This window comes from Lithobates pipiens, unplaced genomic scaffold (assembly GCF_037356315.1).
Source record: "Lithobates pipiens isolate NorthernLeopardFrog02 unplaced genomic scaffold, aLitPip1_a1.2 Scaffold_16, whole genome shotgun sequence".
Classification (NCBI taxonomy): Eukaryota; Metazoa; Chordata; class Amphibia; order Anura; family Ranidae; genus Lithobates; species Lithobates pipiens.
Genome location: NW_027507748.1, coordinates 175,309,660 through 175,332,933, shown reverse-complemented (window position 1 = coordinate 175,332,933; position 23,274 = coordinate 175,309,660). Strand labels below are relative to the sequence as shown.

Below are 23,274 nucleotides of genomic sequence, written 5' to 3'. Positions count from 1 at the left end.
ACAGCGGCGGAGCAGCGAGACCCACCGAGAAGATGGATGCGCCGGACTACAGGGGACAGCGGTGACTTCGCTGGCTCCTGTGTCAGGTAAGTGACACATAATGGACTACTATGTGATGCATAGTAGTCCATTATGCTTTACCTTTGCAGGAAGTAAAATCATCAGGGTTTACTTCCTCTTTAAATGTGACCTCTGTACTGGACATTTTTAGTTGTTACACTATCATGCTGGAGCACTCACTAATGCCTGGGATCCAGATCCTAATATTGCGTACAATGATGTTATACTTTGGTGCTGTTGGGTCTCTGTGGGGAAAATGTAAAAAAATTGTCAAAGAAAAATTCTTACAACCTGCACCTACACTGCTTTTGTTCCCTTAGATCTCGTTCACACTGAGGCAGTTTTCAGGCGTTTTAGCGCTAAAAATAGTGTCTGTAAAGCGCCTGAAAACTGCCTCTTATGCCTCCCCAGTTTGAAAGCCTGAGTGCTTTCACACTGGGGCAGTGCACTTGTGGGGCGGGAAAAAAAGTGCTGCGAGCAGCATCTTTGGGGCGGTTTGTTAGTGCTGTATACAGTGCTCCTACACCGCCCCTGCCCATTGGAATGAATGGGCAGCACTTTTGAAGTGTCTGTAAAGCAGGCAATTTTAACCTTTTCTTTGGCCACTAGCGGTGGTTCAAAGTGGCCCTTTAGCGACCGTGGTTGTGGTAAAGCGCCGTTTGTTTTAGCTCTGTTTAAGCGTCGCTTATCGCCCGCTAGCATGCACTTTTAACACCAAAAAAGGGGTGTAAAACGTCTGCGCTGAGGCACTTTTGAAGCGCTTTTCTGACGCTTCAGAAGTGCTGCCCATTCATTCCAATGGGCAGGGCCTTTTGGGAGCGCTAAATACAGCGCTCCCAACCTGCCCCAAAGATGCTGCTTGCAGGACTTTTTCAGAATGTCCTGCAAACGCACCGCCCGAGTGTGAAAAGTCACACTTGAATGAATGGGAGGCAGTTTTCATGTGCTTAGCAGAGGCTATTTTTAGCGCTAAAGTACCTAAAAACCTCCTGTGACGGGAGTCCCTTTGGGTGGGGGCCTAGTGGAACCCAGAATCCCATGGAGAGGTTGGAAAACCCTTGCTTCAGCTCCCCATGCACCTCTTATTAGGGGCACAGGGTGACCAAGAAAATAATGTGCATTAAGAATGTGGCTTGGATTACTTACAATAGAACAGTAATATTTGTCCACAATATCTCTCAGGAAATATACAAAGACTATTCCTGGTTTGTTTGATTCTGAACTATACATATTAATTGAAAGAGCTGGTCACCTTGGCCTCTGGAGCCCGACAGTCTGCTACTGGGGACTCCTGCTATAGTCTGTTGCCTACTAGGCTGTATCAATTGTACTTAGATCTTCTGCTATTGTTTGAAGGTTTGCTGTGTTTATGCTTATGATAATGTGTATTTTCTGCAGTTAGCATGAAGAAGGCAAGGCTGGTCTGCAATGTGACATCTGAGTCATCCAGGTTAATAGGATTAGCCATGGGTCAGCCCTACCTCGTTAGCTAAACCATTGATGTTTTGGGTAAATATTTGGGTTATTGTGTATGCGGGGACTGACATACTTTTCAAGTGTATAAAAATGCTATATACTGGTCCAATAAATCATTCCATGTTCCAGCTTTGTAACTGAGCTAGTCTCGCCTGTTTTTTTTTAGTTACAATATTGGGTTGTAATATCTGATATCTGATGTTCAGACTGGAGGAAGCAGTGTACTGACAGAAGCACTCAAGTGGAGTGCGACAGGGTTCAGTAACACCACCTCAGTGTGAAAGGGGTCTAAAGGAGTCTGTGGGGAGTGTAAACTCCAAAAATAAAATGACCCTGGTCCCCAGTGACTCCTGTCATGTCCTCCTGCAGCATCGGTATCTCCAGCAGCAGCCATCTATTCTCCCCAGCCTGTGGCCAAGGTGGGGAGCCAGACGTCCCTTGCATGGACTTTACATCAGCTTCTCATCCTGCTTCTCACCCTATCCCCTCTCTCATTTGTTTGTGAGTGTAATATTTTATTGGGTTTCATCATTAAATCTCTATCACATTACTGCACTATGAGATGTGCGCTCTCTTTTTACTTTTGTCTTGTTCTACATTTATCTTCAATATAAAGATTTATAGGCATATCAGTAAATAGAAACAACACCACATCCCAGTGAATTATACAGTAACAACAAGGCCGAAAAAAAGGGACTTTGAAGGTGTTAAAAATATATATATACATTTTTATTATGTCCCAAATGGTATAAATGTTAAAACAACGTATATAAAAACAAAGATTTCAGCATTCTCATACAGTACTGTTAACACCCCCTAGTAGCCAGCCCATAATCATTGATAATTTAATACAGTTTACATATCATAATTCAAACCCAAAAAGACTATGGCTCAGTGAGGGTTTACAATAATTAAAATATATTGATTATGGATATGGCCAAAACTTGTTTCTACGCGTTTCACTTAGTGCTTTTTCTGGAGTGCGGTGAGGGTAATATTACTATAAAGAAATACTGTTTATTAACATACCAGCACATGGAGCCCTATAGATTCACCATATGATGGGAGACAATGGGGAGCATGGTGATTCAGAAAAAAAATCCACACAGCCACTCTGTATCTCCTTATATGATGTTGCTCATGTTGGTGGTACACTTAAAGTGACATTGGGGCTGGTACATTACTGTACACTATCACTGTATACTATATATAGGACAAAGGCAATAATTGCTCTTGGTACAGGTTGACAATCTATACATCTCCCCCTGGGGCTTATGTAAACAGAACTGTGTTAAACATTTCATATATACAGTGTAACAGAATGTAAACTTTTCCTTTTTTATTAGTTATTATTACTTTGATCATTTCATTTTTATGGAAAGTTTTCCTTAAGGATAATAATGCATTCTTCTGTCTCAGATGTTGGAAGCATTAGAGAAAAATATCCGTTGTTCTGCGAAAAAGAAACACAAAAAAAGAAAAAGAAACACAAAAACAATTAACTTGAGATTAACAAAGAAGCTATAGTTTTGGTTTTCAGGAAATGAACATTTGGAGTTATTATTGCAACATTTACTTGAAAGTAATCATGTGATTGCCCTTTATTTACATGTCGCTTGTTCTATATTTTTATAATTATACAAGGAAACTATAGTTTTATTTTTTTAAGTAAAAGCATATTCTGAGATATCTTGGTAATGCAGGAGTTACTTAAAAGTAATCCTGTGATTGCATTTTATTTATACATGGCTGATTCTATATTTTTAAAAGCAGATTTGCAAATTAGCTGTAGTCATGTAGTCAAGAGAAGAGTCATTTTGCAAAGAGAAAGCAAAACCCTGTTTTTTTTTTTTCCCTTGCATATGATTGGGCAGTGCATTTTTACTTTTTAGGAGAACATGTTCTACTCCTTTAGTAATCTGGCCCAATAGTGTAGAACTACACAGCAGGAAACATGTATATTAAAATAGGCAATATGGTAACCTCTATGTGCATACATAGTATACCAGAAAATAAATGTTCTTCAAAAAATTATTTTATAGAATTAGGAGACCAACTAAAATCTAGGTCTCCCAAAGACACAGTTTCAGAAACACTGTGCCATGTTCTAACAGAAATTCATAATGATACTGAGCAATTAAAGAGCAGAAAACAGGGGCGTAACTATAGGGGGTGCAGCAGTCGTGACCGCAACTGGGCCCTGTGCTGCAGGGGGCCCATGCAGCCCCCTCTGCATATGGCCGGAAGCAGCATAGGTAGCTAGGGGTACCAGTGCATCATGCACACGGGTGGGTGGAGGGTGACTAGCAGAGCTCCATGCTCGACTATCGCACTGGCTGCTCTTTAGTTGTACATTCCCCGCATGACCTGTGTCCTCGGCCGGCTCCTCAGAGTACCCCTCTCCTGCTCCATGCATTGCCGATCAGTCCGATGTCTGTTCTCCCCAGCCAGAGTCCGGTCCACACTGCACTGCATACTTCTCCCGGGTAAACAAACTTTAAGCACCCAGATGCAGTGTAGCCCTATGAGAGCCCCCTGGAGGACACTGCAGGCTTGTCTGCCAGCCCCCCTCCTCCCCCGTCATACACAGATGATGAAAGGTCTCTCTGGGAGATATGCTGATCACCCGTCCAGCACACTGGATGGAGCCCAGGCTAACATGGATGAGTGCGCGGCCTGCAGCTTGGTCATGGTGAGTGAGAGGACCCCATCCCCCACACACCATTACATACCCCCTCCATCTCCCCCTGGGGACAGGGGCCCCTTCTCACGTGGGGACAGGGACCCCCATCTCCCCTGGAGACAGGGACCCCTTCTCACCTGGGGGCAGTAACTTCATCTGCCCTGGAGAAAAGGACCTCATCTCTTCTGGGGACGGGGACCCCATCCTGCCTAGGGACAGTCCCCCAATGGGGCACATAAAAATTAAAAATAAAATAATAAAAAAAACTACTGATGCCAGTGGTGGAAATACAGGGCTCACAAAGGTCATACCTGTGACCATGCCCTGGAGTTCCACCGCTGGACTCAGAGGGAAGGGCCCTGGCTTGGGTTCAGGGGGCCCTTCATGGTTTCCTGCATCGGGGCCCTGAAGGTTCTAGTTACGCCACTGGCAGAAAAGATGTATTAAGTGTTTACATTTTGGGGTAATGTAGCTGTTTTCTTTACTATAGGCCGGGGGTCTCCAAACTGTCTAAATGAAGGGCCATTTTACTATCCTTTAGACTTTAGGAGGGCCAGATTGTGGACAGTAGGGGTAGGAAATATCCTGGATTCAGAGGGAACAAAGAATGCAACTGGCGTGATGGTCAATGAGAGTATAGAAATGACAATGGGCCCATGGCCAGTAGAAGGAACAGTGCCCCATCATTGATATCACGTTGGAGGAATAGTGCTAGTGGAGGAATAGTGTTGGTGTCAGTGGCTGGAATTTTTCTCCACTTTTGGTGTCAGTTGGACGAATAGTGCCCCAAGGGCTGGGTAAAGGCTAGCAATGAGCTGCATTTGGCCCACGAGGCACAGTTTGAAGACCATTGCTATAGGCCCTATCATAAAAACAATCCACATTTAATGGTGGAAGGTGCAGCCGTGATAATCAAAAACAGCTACCCTGTTTCCCCGAAAATAAGACCTAGCGTGATTGTCGGTGATGGCTGCAATATAAGCCCTACCCCCCAAATAAACCCTACCTTTTTTTCCCCGAAAATAAGCCGTACCCTGAAAATAAGACCTACAAGGACTTATTTGGGGGGTAGGGCTTATATTGCAGCCATCACCGACAATCACGCTAGGTCTTATTTTCAGGGAAACAGAGTAGATGATTGGAGAATGGATTAGGATATAGCAGAGATTACTAGTGAAATGCTAGGGGTGATAGTAGGAGCATTGTTAGAACCATATGGTATGTTAAAAAAATAATGTATTAGTAAAAAATATGAAATGCATGTTAACAAAATCTTAAAACACAAACTGGAATGGGTACAAAATACAATAGATATAACAGAAATGTGGTCAATAATGACTGAAGCAGAGGGCGAAAAGGGGTTCTTCTGTGTGAAAATTTTTGTTGAGGACTCTGAATGAATTATGAATTATTGAAGACAATGAAAGTGTGAGCCATTGTGGTAAAACATTTATAGTGAAAGTAACCATTGCAATGTGTTATTATGGTTGATTACAGGCCACTTCACATAAATAACAATGCTAGAATTCAAAAGCTGCTACAAGCTGAAAAGCCAGCAAACAAAAACATATTTTGGGTGATTTCAATTAACTGGAATATGCAATCTAGTGGTTAGGGTAAACATACAGACTTGTATTCATAGATATACAAGATAATAATTTCCTGTAAATGGTGAATAAAAAAAATAAAATAAAAAAAAAGCGACTCCACATGTTACATTTTTGAGTACAGGAACAACAGTGGCTTAAAAAACATATGGATTTTCAGGACAGTTTAGATAAAATAATTCAGGTGAAACACATTGGGGGTTATTTACTACAGGAAAAAATCCACTTTGCACTGCAAATGCGCTTGAAAATGCACTGAAAGTGCACTTGGAAGTAAAGTCGCTGTAGATCTGAGGGGAAAAGGAAGGATATAAAAAAACAGCATTTTAGCTTGCAAATGATTGGATGATAAAATCAGTAGAGCTTCCACTCATTTCAGATCTACCCCTTAGATTTAGAGCGACTGCACTTCCAAGTGCACTTTCAGTGCAAAGTGGATTTGCCTTTCGTAAATAACCTCCATGGGGTCAATTTGATAATACTGATATCCAGTCTGGTTAATAAAAGTCGGGCAACTAGCAATTTCAGAAGCAGAAGGTCAGCAAAGGTACCCTACCTATGACTCTCAGGTTTCTTTATTTATACCTCTAAAAAATTGTATGTAAAATGAACCAAAATATATTTACTTCACTTTGGAAAGAATACCCAATCACATGCAAGGATAAAAAAAGACAACATTTTTGCGTGATTGGCAGATGGAAGTCAGCAGAGCTTGATGTCAGCCGGCCGCCCGCGATATATACATAGGCAGAACGGGGATCTGCCTTTGTACACAAGGCGGATCCCCATTCTGACAGATGACATGACAGAGATCTGCTGTTCCCAGTGATCGGGAACAGTGATCTCTGTCATGTCCCAGGCAGCCCAACCCCCCTACAGTTAGAACATGCTTAACCCCTTGATCGCCTCCTTATGTTAACCCCTTCCCTGCCAGTTTAATTTTTACATTGATCAGTACATTTTTTCTAGCACTGATCAATGTAATAATGTCACTGGTCCCCAAAAAGTGTCATTTGGGGTCAGATTTGTCTGCCACAATGTTGCAGTCCTGCTAAAAATCACAGATCCCTGCTATTACCAGTAAAAACAATACAAAATAAATATAAGTCCCTAAATCTATCCAGTAGTTTATCGATGCAATAACTTTTGAGCAAACCAATCAATATACACCTATTGCGATTTTTTATTTTTACCAAAAATATGTAGAAGAATATATATTGGCCTAAACTAATGAATACATAAACATCTTGGTAACTGAGAACTAATGATGAGCTTGGTGTTCGAGACGCACACAAGTTTGACTCGAACACCGGCTGTTCGCTCATTCGGCGAAGCCAGAACTCTGTGGGCCGTTTGCGCCAAATTCGTGTGGCGCTCACGGCCCACAATGCACTGCGCCATCGCAGTGCATTGCTGGTTCATGATTGGCCAAGCATGCACTGTGACCCCGCATGCTTGGCCAATCACAGCGCCGGCAGCGAAGAGAGCCATGATTGGCCGCAACCTATATTGCTGTTCTCTAATTGAGCCATCTGCAGGAGTTAGTGGGTGTTGTGTGCTTCCAGCTCAGTATACACCTGTATCTACCTATATTTCTGTTCTCTAATTGAGCCATCTGCTGGAGTTAGTGGGTGTTGTGTCTCCAGCGCAGTATACACCTGAATCCACCTATATTGCTGTTCTCTAATTGAGCCATCTGCAGGAGTTAGTGGGTGTTGTGTGCCTGCAGTGCATTATACACCTGTATCTACCTATATTGCTGTTCTCTAATTGAGCCATCTGCAGGAGTTAGTGGGTGTTGTGTGCCTCCAGCGCCGTATACACTTGTATCTACCTATAAGGCTGTTCTCTAATTGAGCCATCTGCAGGAGTTAGTGGGTGTTGTGTGCCTCCAGCGCAGTATACACCTGTCTATTCCTATATTGCTGTTCTCTAATTGAGCCATCTGCAGGAGTTAGTGGGTGTTGTGTGCTTCCAGCGCAGTATACACCTGTATCTACCTTTATTGCTGTTCTCTAATAGAGCCATCTGCAGGAGATAGTGGGTGTTGTGTGCCTCCAGCGCAGTATACACCTGTATCTACCTTTATTGCTGTTCTCTAATAGAGCAATCTGCAGGAGATAGTGGGTGTTGTGTGCCTCCAGCGCAGTATACACCTGTATCTACCTATATTGCTGTTCACTAATTGAGCCATCTGCAGGAGTTAGTGGGTGTTGTGTGCCTCCAGTGCAGTATACACCTGTATCTACCTATATTGCTGTTCTCTAATTGAGCCATCTGCAGGAGTTAGTGGGTGTTGTGTTCCTCCAGCGCAGTATACACCTGTATCTATATTGCTGTTCTCTAATTGAGCCATCTGCAGGAGTTAGCGGGGGTTGTGTGCCTCCAGCACAGTATACACCTGTATCTACTTATATTGCTGTTCTCTAATTGAGACATCTGCAGGAGTTAGTGGGTGTTGTGTGCCTCCAGTGCAGTATACACCTGAATCTACCTATATTGCTGTTCTCTAATTGAGCCATCTGCAGGAGTTAGTGGGTGTTGTGTGCCTCCAGCGCAGTATACACCTGTATCTACCTATATTGCTGTTCTCTAATTGAGCCATCTGCAGGAGTTAGTGGGTGTTGTGTGCCTCCAGCGCAGTATACACTTGTATCTATATTGCTGTTCTCTAATTGAGCCATCTGCAGGAGTTGGTGGGTGTTGTGTGACTCCAGCGCAGTATACACCTGTATCTACCTATATTGCTGTTCTCTAATTGAGCCATCTGTAGGAGCTAGTGGGTGTTGTGTGCCTCCAGCGCAGTATACACCTGTATCTACCTATATTGCTGTTCTCTAATTGAGCCATCTGCAGGAGTTAGTGGGTGTTGTGTGCTTCCAGCGCAGTATACACCCGAATCTACCTATATTGCTGTTCTCTAATTGAGCCATCTGCAGGAGTTAGTGGGTGTTGTATGCCTCGAGCGCAGTATACACCTGTATCTACCTTTATTGCTTGTCTCTAATAGAGCCATCTGCAGGAGTTAGTGGGTGTTGTGTGCTTCCAGTGCAGTATACACCTGTATCTACCTTTATTTCTGTTCTCTAATAGAGCCATCTGCAGGAGCTAGTGGGTGTTGTGTGCCTCTAGCGCAGTATACACCTCTACCTACCTATATTGCTGTTCTCTAATTGAGCCATCTGTAGGAGTTAGTGGGTGTTGTGTGCCTCCAGTGCAGTATACACCTGAATCTACCTATATTGCTGTTCTCTAATTGAGCCATCTGCAGGAGTTAGTGGGTGTTGTGTGCCTCCAGCGCAGTATACACCTGTATCTACCTTTTATTGCTTTTCTCTAATAGAGCCATCTGCAGGAGTTAGTGGGTGTTGTGTGCCTCCAGCGCAGTATACACCTGTATCTACCTATATTGCTGTTCTCTAATTGAGCCATCTGCAGGAGTTAGTGGGTGTTGTGTGCCTCCAGTGCAGTATACACCTGAATCTACCTATATTGCTGTTCTCTAATTGAGCCATCTGCAGGAGTTAGTGGGTGTTGTATGCCTCGAGCGCAGTATACACCTGTATCTACCTTTATTGCTTGTCTCTAATAGAGCCATCTGCAGGAGTTAGTGGGTGTTGTGTGCTTCCAGTGCAGTATACACCTGTATCTACCTTTATTTCTGTTCTCTAATAGAGCCATCTGCAGGAGCTAGTGGGTGTTGTGTGCCTCTAGCGCAGTATACACCTCTACCTACCTATATTGCTGTTCTCTAATTGAGCCATCTGTAGGAGTTAGTGGGTGTTGTGTGCCTCCAGCGCAGTATACACCTGTATCTACCTTTTATTGCTTTTCTCTAATAGAGCCATCTGCAGGAGTTAGTGGGTGTTGTGTGCCTCCAGCGCAGTATACACCTGTATCTACCTATATTGCTGTTCTCTAATTGAGCCATCTGCAGGAGTTAGGCCGCGTACACACGCGGGGACTGTTCGGCCAACTTTGTCCGCTGAACAGTGTTTCGGCGGACAGTCCGCCCGTGTGTGGGCTTTCAGCGGACAGTTTCAGCGAACAGTCCGCTGAACAAGGTTTTTCGGAAATTCCGAAAAACTGTCCGCTGAAACTTTGTTTCAGCGAACAGTCCCCTCGTGTGTAGGCTTGTTCGTCAAACTAAGTTCCGCGCATGCTCAGAAAGGATTTACACGCCGAAAGTTATAATGCAGTGTATAGGACGTCGTATTTTTCGTCCCGTCGTACGTGCCGTTCACGTCATTGCGCACGGTTTCAGCAAACTGTTCGTTCGTCGTGTGTGGCCATGTCCGTCCATGCTAATTTTGAGCGGACTGTTTGCCGAAACTGTTTGACGGACAAAGTTGGGCGAACAGTCCCCGCGTGTGTACGCGGCCTTAGTGGGTGTTGTGTGCCTCCAGCGCAGTATACACCTGTATCTACCTATATTGCTGTTCTCTAATTGAGCCATCTGCAGGAGTTGGTGGGTGTTGTGCGACTCCAGCGCATTATACACCTGTATCTACCTATATTGCTGTTCTCTAATTGAGCCATCTGTAGGAGTTAGTGGGTGTTGTGTGCCTCCAGTGCAGTATACACCTGTATCTACCTATATTGCTGTTCTCTAATTGAGCCATCTGTAGGAGTTAGTGGGTGTTGTGTGCCACTAGCACAGTATACACCTGTATCTACCTTTATTGCTGTTCTCTAATAGAGCCATCTGCAGGAGTTAGTGGATGTTGTGTGCCTCCAGCGCAGTATACACCTGTAGCTACTTTTATTGCTGTTCTCTAATAGAGCCATCTGCAGGAGTTAGTGGATGTTGTGGGCTTCCAGCGCAGTATACACCTGTATCTACCCTTTATTGCTGGTGTTCTCTAATACAGCCATCTGCAGGAGTTAGTGTGTGTTGTGTGCCTCCAGCACAGCACAATATACACCTGTATCTACCCTTTGTTGCTGGTGTTCTATAATAAAGGCATCTGCAGGAGTTAGTGGGTGTGGTGTGCCTCCAGCACAGCACAATATACACCTGTATCTACCCTTTATTGCTGGTGTTCTCATATACAGCCATCTGCAGAAGTTAGTGGGTGTTGTGTGCCTCCAGTGCAGTATACACCTGTATCTACCCTTTATTGCTGTTCTCAAATAGAGCCATCTGCAGGAGTTATTGGGTGTTGTGTGCCCATCTCCCTTCAGGCCATTACCATGTCTGGAAGGCCAACAAGGAGAGGCAGACAGGCAGGAGCCAATAAAAGAGGGCAAGCATGCTCTGTGTTTAGAGACAACAGTGCTGGTCGTGGACGCGGTGCATCGTCATCAGCACATGGCCATGGGAACGCTTGTCCTTATTTTCGGCAGCGGGACCTGTTGAGCCACATCATGCTGAAGACTTGGTAGAGTGGATGACCAAGCCCTCTTCATCCTCCTCATCCTCTCTCACCCAGGCTCAGGGTACTAGCAAAGCAGCTGCCAACGCATCCTCTTCCCTCGTCTCAATGTCATCATCAGTCACTCCTTCCCTAAACCCACCATATCCTCCTGAGGAGTCCCCCGAACTGTTTGAGCACTGTGTTGGGTACATGCTCCAGGAGGATGCCCAGTGTTTTGTAGGCTCTGATGATGATACTCAGCTAGAGGAAGGCAGTAGTGTGAGCGCAGAGAGAGGGGATGCTCAAGAAGGACAGCAATCTGGCAGTCATGTTCCACAAGCTGCAGCATACTGCCAGGTTTGCTCCAGTGATGAAGAGGGAGGGGATGATGAGGTCATTGACTCCACGTGGGTGCCTGGTAGGAGAGAGGAGGAGGTGGAGGCACATCTCCAACAAGGCAGGATGCCTTCCGGGGGCCAGCTTAGGGGCAGCACACTGACTGAATCACACCACAGAGCTCCGCCTGTGCAGGGCGCTTCCTCTGCACGTTATTCTAAAAGTTCTTTGGTGTGGGCCTTTTTTGAGATGAGTGCATCAGATCGCACCGCTGCTATTTGCAACATATGTCTCAGGTGTATCTCGCGTGGCCAAAACATCAGTCGCTTGGGCACCACATGCTTGACCAGACATATGTTGACCTGCCATGCAGCTCGTTGGCAAGCGTAACTCAAAGACCCACACCAAAGAACAAAGCGGACCTCTCCTTGCTCCTCATCAGCTGGGATCTCCAACCCCACTAGACCTTCAGTCCTCTCTGAAACCTGCACTGAGAGGAATGAAAGTGTAGAATTAGGTGTGTCACAGCCAAGCGCTTGCGAGCACGCTGCTAGCAGTACACCCACGTCCGATTGTAGCAGGCAAATTTCCCTGCCCCAGCTGCTGGACCGTAGAAAGAAGTTCACTCCCAGGAATCCACATGCCCAGCGGTTGAATGCTAGCTTGGCTAAATTGCTAGCACTTCAACTGCTGCCTTTTCATTTGGTACACTCGGCCCCCTTCCATGAGCTTGTGCAATGTGCGGTTCCTCAGTGGCAGGTCCCCAAACGCCACTTTTTCTCACGGAACGCGATTCCAGCTCTCTACCGGCATGTGGAAGGCAATGTCCTTGCCTCGCTGGACAGGGCAGTCAGCGGTAAGGTGCATATTACTGCTGACTCATGGTCCAGCAGGCATGGACAGGGACATTACCTGTCTTTCACGGCCCATTGGGTCACTCTTCTGGCAGCTGGGAAGGTGCAGTAGTGTTGGAGGTTGTTCCACCACCACGCCTCCAAAATGCTACTACTGGTTGTGACACACCTCTCTCCTCCACCCCCTCCTCTTCTTCTTCTTCCTCCATGGCCTCTTCCAGTGCTCTGTCCTCGGAACCAGCGGTGCTCTGTAGGCGTTCAATGGGCTATGCAAGTACGCAGGCAAAACAATGCCATGCCATGCTTGCGCTGGTTTGTTTGGGGGACAGGAGCCACACTGGGGCAGATATTTTGTCTGCTCTGCAGGAGCAGGCCGAGAGGTGGTTGACACCACGCCAGCTTAAGCCAGGAATGGTGGTTTGCGACAATGGCACCAACCTCCTCTCCGCCCTCCGACAGGGACAACTGACTCATGTGCCCTGTGTGGCTCACGTCCTTAACCTGGTGGTGCAGTGGTTCTTGGGCAGGTACCCGGGCTTACAAGATGTCCTGGAGCAGGCCAGGAAAGTCTGTGTGCATTTCTGCCGATCATTTAATGCCTGTGCTCGGCTGGCTGAGCTCCAAAAGGAGTTGAACCTGCCCAAGAACCGCCTTATATGTGACATGCCCACCAGGTGGAACTCAAAATTGGCCATGATGCAGCGGCTGCACACGCAGCAGAGGGCCATCAATGTGCAACTACGGCACCAGGACAGGGCCAAGGGAGCTCCGTTTTTTCTCACCACTCCAGTGGGGCATGATCAGGGATGCATGCACTGCCCTGTCACCATTTGAGGAGGCCACAAGGATGGTGAGCAGTGACAGTGCATGCATCAGTGACACTGTACCTCTTGTCCACCTGTTGGAGCATACGCCGCGTGGAATAATGGACAGGGCACTTGAGTCAGAACAGAGGCAGGAAGAGGAGGACTTCCTTGCCTCTCAAGGCCCCCTTTATCCAGACAGTGTTCCTGCTGTCCCACCCATCACACAGGAAGAGGACGAGGAGGAGGAGGATGATTGTGTCAGCATGGAGGTGGAGACTGGCACTCAGCATCAGCAGCAGCAGTCTTGTAGGGATGATTTACAGTCCCAAGAAACCCGTGGACTTCTACGTGGCTGGGAGGAGGTGGCTGCGGATCATGTTGTCCTTAGTGACCCAGAGGACTCCGGACCGAATGCCTTAGCTAACATCTTAGCTAACCTACGCTGCATGGCCTCCCTGATCCTGTAAAGCCTGCGCAAGGATCCTCGTATTCTTTGGATCAAGGAGAGGGACCATCACTGGCTGGCAACTCTCCTTGATCCACGGTACAAGGGTAAGGTTGCCGACCTTATCTTTCCGTCGCAGAGGGAGCAGAGGATGAGACATCTCCGGGAGGCCTTGCAGAAAGGTCTGTGCAACGCTTTCCCAGAGACTGGGAGGTTACAAACTCCTGGTCCTGGACAACGTGTTGCTCAGGCTTCGGTCAGAAGGAGCGGTGGAGAAGGTGGCCGTCTGACTGGTGCGTTCAGACAATTTTTTAGTCCGCAGCCCCAAGGTATGATCGGTTCCAGCAACCATCGCCAGCGTCTGATTTACATGGGGCAGGAATACCTAGGGGCAAGGTTAGACTTGGACATCTTTCCCACCGAAAATCCTCTGGCTTACTGGGTGTTGAGGATGGATCACTGGCCAGAGCTTGCACAGTATGCAATTGAGCTACTGGCCTGTCCTGCAACCAGCGTTCTTTCGGAACGCACCTTCAGTGCTGCTGGTGGCTTTGTAACTGATCACAGGGTGCGCCTGTTCACCGACTCAGTTGATCGACTGACCTTCATAAAGATGAATCAGTCTTGGATCACCACCAGCTACCAAGCACCTGAAGCTGATGTAACCAAATAATTTTTTTTTAAATATCACATCCCTTCAAGACTGCCTATGCTTATGCTGAGTGACTGTCCTGTTATGTTGACTGTCTATCCTCTTCCTCCTCCGCTGATATCTTGGAAGAAAATTTTTGGTTCTGGGTGATGCCTAAGGCCCAATTTTTCAGCCCCTGTTTAACAGGGGCGTATAATTACAATTTTTGATGCAATGCTTTGCAGCAGGGCTCATTCCTGCACTACAAATCAAGTATATGGGAGAGGTTGCAGGGTCGTGGCACCAGCACCAGTGCCTAAGGCCCACTTTTTCAGCCCCTGTTTAACAGGGGCACATAATTACAATTTTTGATGCAATGTTTTGCAGCAGGGCTCATTCCTGCACTCCAACTAGAGTATCTGGGAGAGGCTGCAGTTTTGTGGCACCAGCAAGCAGTGCCTAAGGCCCAATTTTTCAGCCCCTGTTTAACAGGGGCATGTAATTACAATTCTTGATATAATATTTCACAGCAGGGCCCGTTCCTGTGCCCACCGAGAGTAACTGTGAGGACTTATAGTGTTGTGGCACCAGCACTACCACCACAACCACCAAAAGCCCAATTTTTCTACCACTGTTCAACAATGGCATGTAATTACAATTCTTGATATAATCGTTCAAGGCAGGGTGCTTCAGCGCCCACCAAGAGTCACTTTGAGGGCTTACAGTGTTGTGGCAACACCAACACCTTGTTCCGCCATTTCTGCAGAGCATATAGGGCAGGCCCCTACTTTCAAACATCCAACTTACAAATGTCTCCTACTTGCAAACGGAAGGAGACAACAGGAAGTGAGATGAAAAAAGACGGACGGCAAAACAAATTATACAGGGGTGATAACCCTTCCCTATGTTTTCCAAAAAGCTTAAAAATTTATTTTTTGACTGGAGCTACACTTTAAAAATGTACCTGTTCAAAATTACAAACAGATTCTACTTAACACAACAAACCTACACAGTCCCTGTCTTGTTGTGCACCGCCTGTATACTCCTGTTCTGAGTATATAGGGCCTGGGGGCCCCAAGCCTATCCTTTTTTTAATATGGTTACAGGGTTCCCCTTAATATCCGTACAAGACCCAAAGGGGCTGGTAATGGGCAGGGGGGCTACCTATGCCATTTTTCTCAATGATTTTCATCCATATTGCCAGAACCAGATATTACATTAAAAGCGCAAGCAGTTTTAAATGACGTTCAGTTAAATGTAAGTTTGTGCAGGGACTGTTATAAACACGGGAAACACATGGCACTTCACAGGCATACTATAGACACCCCCCAGGCACGATATTTAAAGGAATATTTCACTTTTTTTTTCACTTTAATCGTCATTAAAATCAGTGCTCCCGAAAAAAATGCAGTTTTTAAAAACATTTTAGGCATTGACTCATGTCCTCTGGGGCAGGAGCCAGGTCCCCAAACCCTTTTTAGGACAACATCTTGCATATTAGCCATTAAAATTAGCACTTTTTATTTCGAACGTTCAAGTCCCATAGACTTCAATGGGGTTCTAAAGTTCGCACACATTTTTGGTCCGTTCGAAAGTTCTGGTGCGAACCGAACCGGGCGAGGGGGGGGGGGGGGGGGTGTTCGGCTCATCCCTACTGAGAACATAATGGATTCATTCAATTTAGGCAAATTTCACCATATATTGTATGCGTTATGTTCGGATAAACAAATCGACAATTATTGCATAGGCAAATAGGAAATGTTATTGAACATGTAGAATTACAAATGCTTCTTAAATTTTCAAGCAGTTAAATTGCCATAGGGACATTACCTCTATATTTATTTTACTGTCTTCTGTAGATTCTAAATAATTCTTTGGCTCAGGAATCCGTGGAAAACATGTTTTCACAATCCTAAATGAAGGAAAAGTAATGCGACTGGTGAATTAAAACATATATAATTGCTGCACAAGCTCATTTCTGATTAAATGTCATTAAAATTGCACTTCCATTTCTGCAGCTAAATATATATATATATATATATATATATATATATATATATATATATATATATATATATACAGTGCCTTGCGAAAGTATTCGCCCCCCTTGAACTTTTCAACCTTTTGCCACATTTCATTAAAATTGCACTTCCATTTCTGCAGCTAAATATATATATATATATATATATATATATATATATATATATATACAGTGCCTTGCGAAAGTATTCGCCCCCCTTGAACTTTTCAACCTTTTGCCACATTTCAGGCTTCAAACATAAAGATATAAAATTTTAATTTTTTGTGAAGAATCACCAACAAGTGGGACTCAATTGTGAAGTGGAATGAAATCTATTGGATAATTTAAACTTTTTTAGCAAATAAAAAACTGAAAAGTGGTGCGTGCAAAATTATTCGGCCCCTTTACTTTCAGTGCAGCAAACTCACTCCAGAAGTTCAGCAAGGGTCTCTGAATGATCCAATGTTGTCCTAAATGACTGATGGTGATAAATAGAATCCACCTGTGCGTAATAAAGTCTCTGTATAAAATGCACCTGCTCTGTGATAGTCTCAGGGTTCTGTTGAAAGTGCAGAGAGCATCATGAAGACCAAGGAACACACCAGGCAGGTCCGTAATACTGTTGTGGAGAAGTTTAAAGCCGGATTTGGATACAAAAGATTTCCAAAGCTTTAAACATCCCAAGGAGCACTGTGCAAGCGATCATTTTGAAATGGAAGGAGTATCAGACCACTGCAAATCTACCAAGACCTGGCCGTCCCTCTAAACTTTCAGCTCAGACAAGGAGAAGACTGATCAGGGATGCAGCAAAGAGGCCCATGATCACTCTGGATGAACTGCAGAGAACTACAGCTGAGGTGGTAGAGTCTGTCCATAGGACAACAATCAGTCGTACACTGCACAAATCTGGCCTTTATGGAAGAGTGGCAAGAAGAAAGCCATTTCTCAAAGATATCCATAAAACGTCTTGTCTAAAGTTTGCCACAAGCCACCTGGGAGACACACCAAACATGTGGAAGAAGGTGCTCTGGTCAGATGAAACCAAAATCCAACTTTTTGCCCACAATGCAAAACGATATGTTTGGCGTAAAAGCAACACAGCTCATCACTCTCAACACAATCCCCACTGTCAAACATGGTGGTGGCAGCATCATGGTTTGGGCCTGCTTTTCTTCAGCAGGGACAGGGAAGATGGTTAAAATTGAGGGGAAGATGGATGCAGCCAAATACAGGACCATTCAGGATGAAAACCTGTTGGAGTCTGCAAAAGACCTGAAACTGGGACGGAGATTTATCTTCCAACAAGACAATGATCCCAAACATACAGCAAAATCTACAAAGGAATGGTTCACAAATAAACGTATCCAGGTGTTAGAATGGCCAAGTCAAAGTCCAGACCTGAATCCAATCGAGAATCTGTGGAAAGAGCTGAAAACTGCTGTTCACAAACGCTCTCCATCCAACCTCACTGAGCTCGAGCTGTTTTGCAAGGAAGAATGGGCAAGAATTTCAGTCTCTCGATGTGCAAAACTGATAGAGACATACCCCAAGCGACTTGCAGCTGTAATCGCAGCAAAAGGTGGTTCTACAAAGTATTAACGCAAGGGGGCCGAATAATTTTGCACGCCCCACTTTTCATTTTTTTAATAGTTAAAAAAGTTTCAAAAATCCAATAAATTTCATTCCACTTCACAATTGTGTCCCACTTGTTGGTGATTCTTCACAAAAAATAAAAATTTTATATCTTTATGTTTGAAGCCTGAAATGTGGCAAAAGGTTGAAAAGTTCAAGGGGGCCGAATACTTTCGCAAGGCACTGTATACAGTGGTGTGAAAAAGTGTTTGCCCCCTTCCTCATTTCCTGTTCCTTTGCATGTTTGTCACACTTAAGTGTTTCGGAACATCAAACCAATTTAAACAATAGTCAAGGACAACACAAGTAAACACAAAATGCAATTTGTAAATGAAGGTGTTTATTATTAAAGGTGAAAAAAAATCCAAACCATCATGGCCCTGTGTGAAAAAGTGATTGCCCCCTAAACCTAATAACTGGTTGGGCCACCCTTAGCAGCAACAACTGAAACCAAGCGTTTGCGATAACGTGCAATGAGGCTTTTACAGCGTCCTGGAGGAATTTTGGCCCACTCATCTTTGCAGAATTGTCCTAATTCAGTTACATTAGAGGGTTTTCGAGCATGAACGACCTTTTTAAGGTCATACCACAACATCTCAATAGGATTCAGGTCAGGACTTTGGCTAGGCCACTCCAAAGTCTTCATTTTGTTTTTCTTCAGCCATTCGGTGGTGGACTTGCTGGTGTGTTTAGGATCATTGTCCTGCTGCAGAACCCAAGTTCGTTTCAGCTTGAGTACACGAACAGATGGTCGGACATTCTCCTTCAGGATCTCTTGGTAGACAGCAGAATTCATAGTTCCTTTTATCACGGCAAGTCTTCCAGGTCCTGAAGCAGCAAAACAGCCCCAGACCATCACACTACCACCACCATATTTTACGGTTGGTATAATGTTCTTTTTATGAAATGCAGTGTTCCTTCTACGCCAGATATACTTGGACACACACCTTCCAAAGAGTTCCACTTTTGTCTCATCGGTCCACAGAATGTTGTCCCAAAAGTCTTGGGGATCATCAAGATGTGTTGTGGAGAAATTGAGACGAGCTTTGATGTTCTTTTTGCTCAGCAGTGGTTTTCTCCTTGGAACTCTGCCATGCAGGCCATTTTTGCCCAGTCTTTTCCTGATGGTGGAGGCATGAACGCTGACCTTAACTGAGGCAAGTGAGGCCTGCAGTTCCTTGAACGTTGTTGTGGGGTCTTTTGTGACCTCATGGATGAGTCGTCGCTGCGCTCTTGGGGTAATTTTGGGCGGCCGGCCACTCCTGGGAAGGTTCACCACTGTTCCATGTCTTCGCCATTTGTGGATAATGGCTCTCACTTTGGTTCGCTGGATTCCCAAAGCTTTGGAAATGGCTTTATAACCCTTTCCAGACTGATAGATCTCAATTACTTTCTTTCTCAATTGTTCCTGAATTTCTTTGGGTCTCGGCATGATGTGTAGCTTTTAAGGATCTTCTGGTGGACCTTACTGTGTCAAGCAGCTCCTATTTAAGTGATGCCTTGATTGTGAACAGGTGTGGCAATAATCAGGCCTGGGTGTGGCTAGAGAAATTGAACTCAGGTGTGGACAACCACAGTTATAGTATGTTTTAACAAGGGGGGCAATCACTTTTTCACACAGGGCCATGATGGTTTGGATTTTTTTTCACCTTTAATAATAAACACCTTCATTTACAAATTGCATTTTGTGTTTACTTGTGTTGTCCTTGACTATTGTTTAAATTGGTTTGATGTTCTGAAACACTTAAGTGTGACAAACATGCAAAGGAACAGGAAATGAGGAAGGGGGCAAACACTTTTTCACACCACTGTATATATATACACATACATACATACATACAATCACTGGCCACTTTATTAGGTACACCTTGCTAGTATCGGGTTGGACTTCCTTTTTCCTTCAGAACTGCCTTAATTCTTCATGGCATAGATTTAACAAGGTGTTGGGAACATTCATCAGTGATTTTTGTCCATTTTGACACAATAGCATCATGCAGCTTCTTCAGATTTGTCGGCTGCACATCCATGATGTGAATCTCCTGTTGCATCACATCCCAAAGGTGCTCTATTGGATTGAGATCTGGTGACTGTGGAGGCCATTGGAGTACAATGACCTCATTGTCACATTCAAGAAACCAGTTTGAAATGATTTGAGCTTTGTGACATGGTACATTCAGAGATGGTATTCTGCATACCTTGGTTGTAACAAGTGGTAATTTTAGTTACTATTGCCGTTCTATTATCTCAAACCAGTCTGCTCATTCTCCTCTGACCTCTGACATCAACAAGGTATTTTCGTCCACGCAACTGCCACTCACTGGATATTTTATCTTTTTCGGACCATTCTCTGTAAACCCTAGAGATAGTTGTGCATGAAAATCCCAGTAGATCAAATCAACAAATTTTTGAAATACTCAGATCAGTCCTTCTGGCACCAACAACCACTCCACGTTCAAAGTCACTTAAATCCCCTGTCTTTCCCATTCTAATGCTCAGTTTGAACTTCAGCAAGTCATCTTCATCACGTCCAGATGCCTAAATACATTGAGTTGCTGCCTTGTGATTGGCTGATTAGCAAATTGTGTAACCAAGCAATTGAACAGGTGTACCTAATAAAGTGGCTGGTGAGTGTACAGTATATATACTGTATATACTTTGTTTTCAGTATGGCTCAGAAATTTAATTCCCAGTCATCTAATTGGCTCAGTGCTTTTTAAATATTTCAATACAGGCAAAATAAAAAATAAAAATAGAAATCAGATTACCTTTTGTACTGCATTGTAGTAATTATTAAGAGAACTAATATAAGGCCAGATACCAAAATCACTGGAGTCAATTCAAACTGCCATTCCGATTTGCCAACCCCGGCCGATTTGCCAACCCTGGGCATGGAATCTAAAACAATAATTGGAAGGACTATTTCTTTGTTGGTAGACAATGAAGGGTGCGCTCCTTATTATTACACACAAAAACTGTACATTCACAAGAACCATTAGCTTAGTGTTGTTGAGCAAACAATATTGTATTGTACAAAGTACAAGGTATTGCACCAGTGGATTTTTAAGGTTTAAAATGGGAAAACGATTTCTCTAATTTTATTGGTCATGCAGCAATTAGCTCCTCAGTCTCAATCAACTCAACAACCTACTATACACTTTCAGTTCAGATAACAGAAAAAAAAAAAAATGTATATATCAAGTACTATGTTGCGTGCCAACAATTGTATATTATGTTAGGCACGTGTGTTTTTTTTTTACATTTCCTTGGATTCTAACAAGTGGCATGATTTTATACACCCTGTATTTTTTTTTTTTTTAGAATTGACAATTTTTATTAGGATTTTAGCATTTTCAATACAAAGGTATAAAACACAGTTGAGGTAGGAAAGAGCGAGAGGTGGTGATAACAAAAAACTCTGGAGAGGGTATAGGCGGCCATGATACATCAGGATTATACAGCCTGTATTTTTATAGAGCAGTATGGTTCTGAAGAACATACAAGCGGATATCATCAAGTTAGGGGAACTACTAGCCAACACCACTAAAGCTATTGGGATATCACATCTAGCACCTTCACCCACTTTATCCGCTTTCATTCATTGGATTTCAGTTTAATGATGAAGGCTCAACATGAAATATGAACATTTCCTAAAGAAGGTTGCAAATGCAGTCTGCCTCGGAATGCCCACTTCTACAGACTGACAACCTCCCATTACAGCATTGTGACGTTCACCAAACTCTACCCAAGAGCCAGCCCACTGCTTGCATCATAGCTGAGGGCTCCTGAGAGGAGTACTGAGGCAAGGGGCTCTGATGTTTTTTTGAATGGGCAAAAATAAATTTGACCTTTTTTTAACCCAGTGCACCACAATGTATAGTATGTATGGCACGTGCATTGTGGAAACATGCATTGCTACAAGGGCTAAATGTGAATGGGCCCAAACTAGATGTTATTTAGTTCCTTGTTACCTTTCTTTCCTTGGCTTATGTCACTTTTTCCCCCGTTGTTATTAGAAAATGTGTTCCAGGTACCTACCATAAACTAACTGTTTATAAACGAATGAGCACGTGTAAGTATGAAAACATTTTTGCTACATTTTGCCTTTAAAATATGTGAAACTTAATAAATCTTGTAACACAGGACTTCCAAAAGAAAGCATTGGTTGTATCGGCAACCCCTCAAAAAAGAAAAAAATATGCATTACTTTGATTTCATACATTTGCAAAGTTATTGCCAAATTAATAATCCCATAAGTAAAATACTTGAGAACTGCTTAAATGAAAAACTACAAATGAAAACAAACTAATATTTTATGAGGATGAAAACAAAATAACAACAGTAGCAGCAATATTTGCCAGTCTTGGTAGCTGTGAATTGGTTGAATTCAAATTGTTAATTTTCTGTATCACTTGTACAAAGAGAAAGGGGGTTATTTAAGAAAGGAAAATCCACATTGCATTACAAGTGCAAACTACAAGTGCAAAGTGCACTTGAAATTGCACTTAAAGTGGAAGTAAACCCTTCTATCGTTTTCAGTCAAGGAAGCTGCCATCTTGGCCTCTAATGATTCTTCAACTGCCATGATGCTGTACATGTGATCAGTTATGAAACCAGCCATTGGATGGTTTGAAAGTTTGGGTGAGAGCACAACCAATGTGAGTTAGCATTTCCAGGAATGCCGGGAATGTAAGTGTTTTTTGAAACTGGGTTTACTCCTGCTTTAAAGTGCACTTGGAAGTAAAGTCACTGTAGATCCGAGGGGGGACATGCAAGGAAAATAAAAAACACCATTGTAGCTTGCACATGCTTGGATGATAAAATCAGTAGAGCTTCCCCTCATTTCAGATCTACCCCTTAGATTTACAGCACCTGCACTTCCAAGTGCACTTGTAGTGCAAAGTGGATTTGCCTTTCGTAAATAACCCCCCAAAGAGTTGGCACTATAACACTATGGGGGTTATTTACTAAAGGAAAATCTACTTTGCACTGCAAGTGCACTTGGAAGTGCAGTCGCTGTAGATCCGAGGGGGACATGCAAGGAAAATAAAAAAAACAGCATTTTAGCTTGCACATAATTGGATGATAAAATCAGCAGAGCTTCCACTAATTTCAGATCTACCCCTTAGATTTAGAGCGACTGCACTTCCAAGTGCACTTGCAGTGCAAAGTGGATTTGCCTATCGTAAATAACCCCCTATAACATAAAATAAAGCACCTTATACCACATTCGTACTTCATGCAAAAGCACAAAAATGTGCCCAAGTGATGATTAAAGGCCACAAATATAAGTTTAAGTGCACGTATATATGTGGCTATCAATCATCACTTGGGCACATTATTGTGTTGTTGTATGACCTACTATTGTGG

At 43.8% G+C, this 23,274-nt stretch overlaps 1 protein-coding gene across 2 annotated transcripts in view; it reads right to left on the bottom strand.

The window, feature by feature from the left end:
- Window positions 1-2,243: 2,243 nt before the first annotated feature.
- Window positions 2,244-23,274, bottom strand: part of LOC143982235 (granulocyte-macrophage colony-stimulating factor receptor subunit alpha-like) — a 65,470-nt gene continuing 44,439 nt past the window's right edge. For both annotated transcript variants that reach the window (XM_077480779.1, XM_077480781.1), the window contains exons 10-12: window positions 20,673-20,802; window positions 16,086-16,167; window positions 2,244-2,989 (exon numbers count right to left, since the gene is read on the bottom strand). In XM_077480779.1, the coding sequence (XP_077336905.1) occupies window positions 2,909-2,989; window positions 16,086-16,167; window positions 20,673-20,802 (293 nt within the window). In that variant the 3' untranslated portion in view covers window positions 2,244-2,908. The remainder of the gene's footprint in view (window positions 2,990-16,085; window positions 16,168-20,672; window positions 20,803-23,274) is intronic.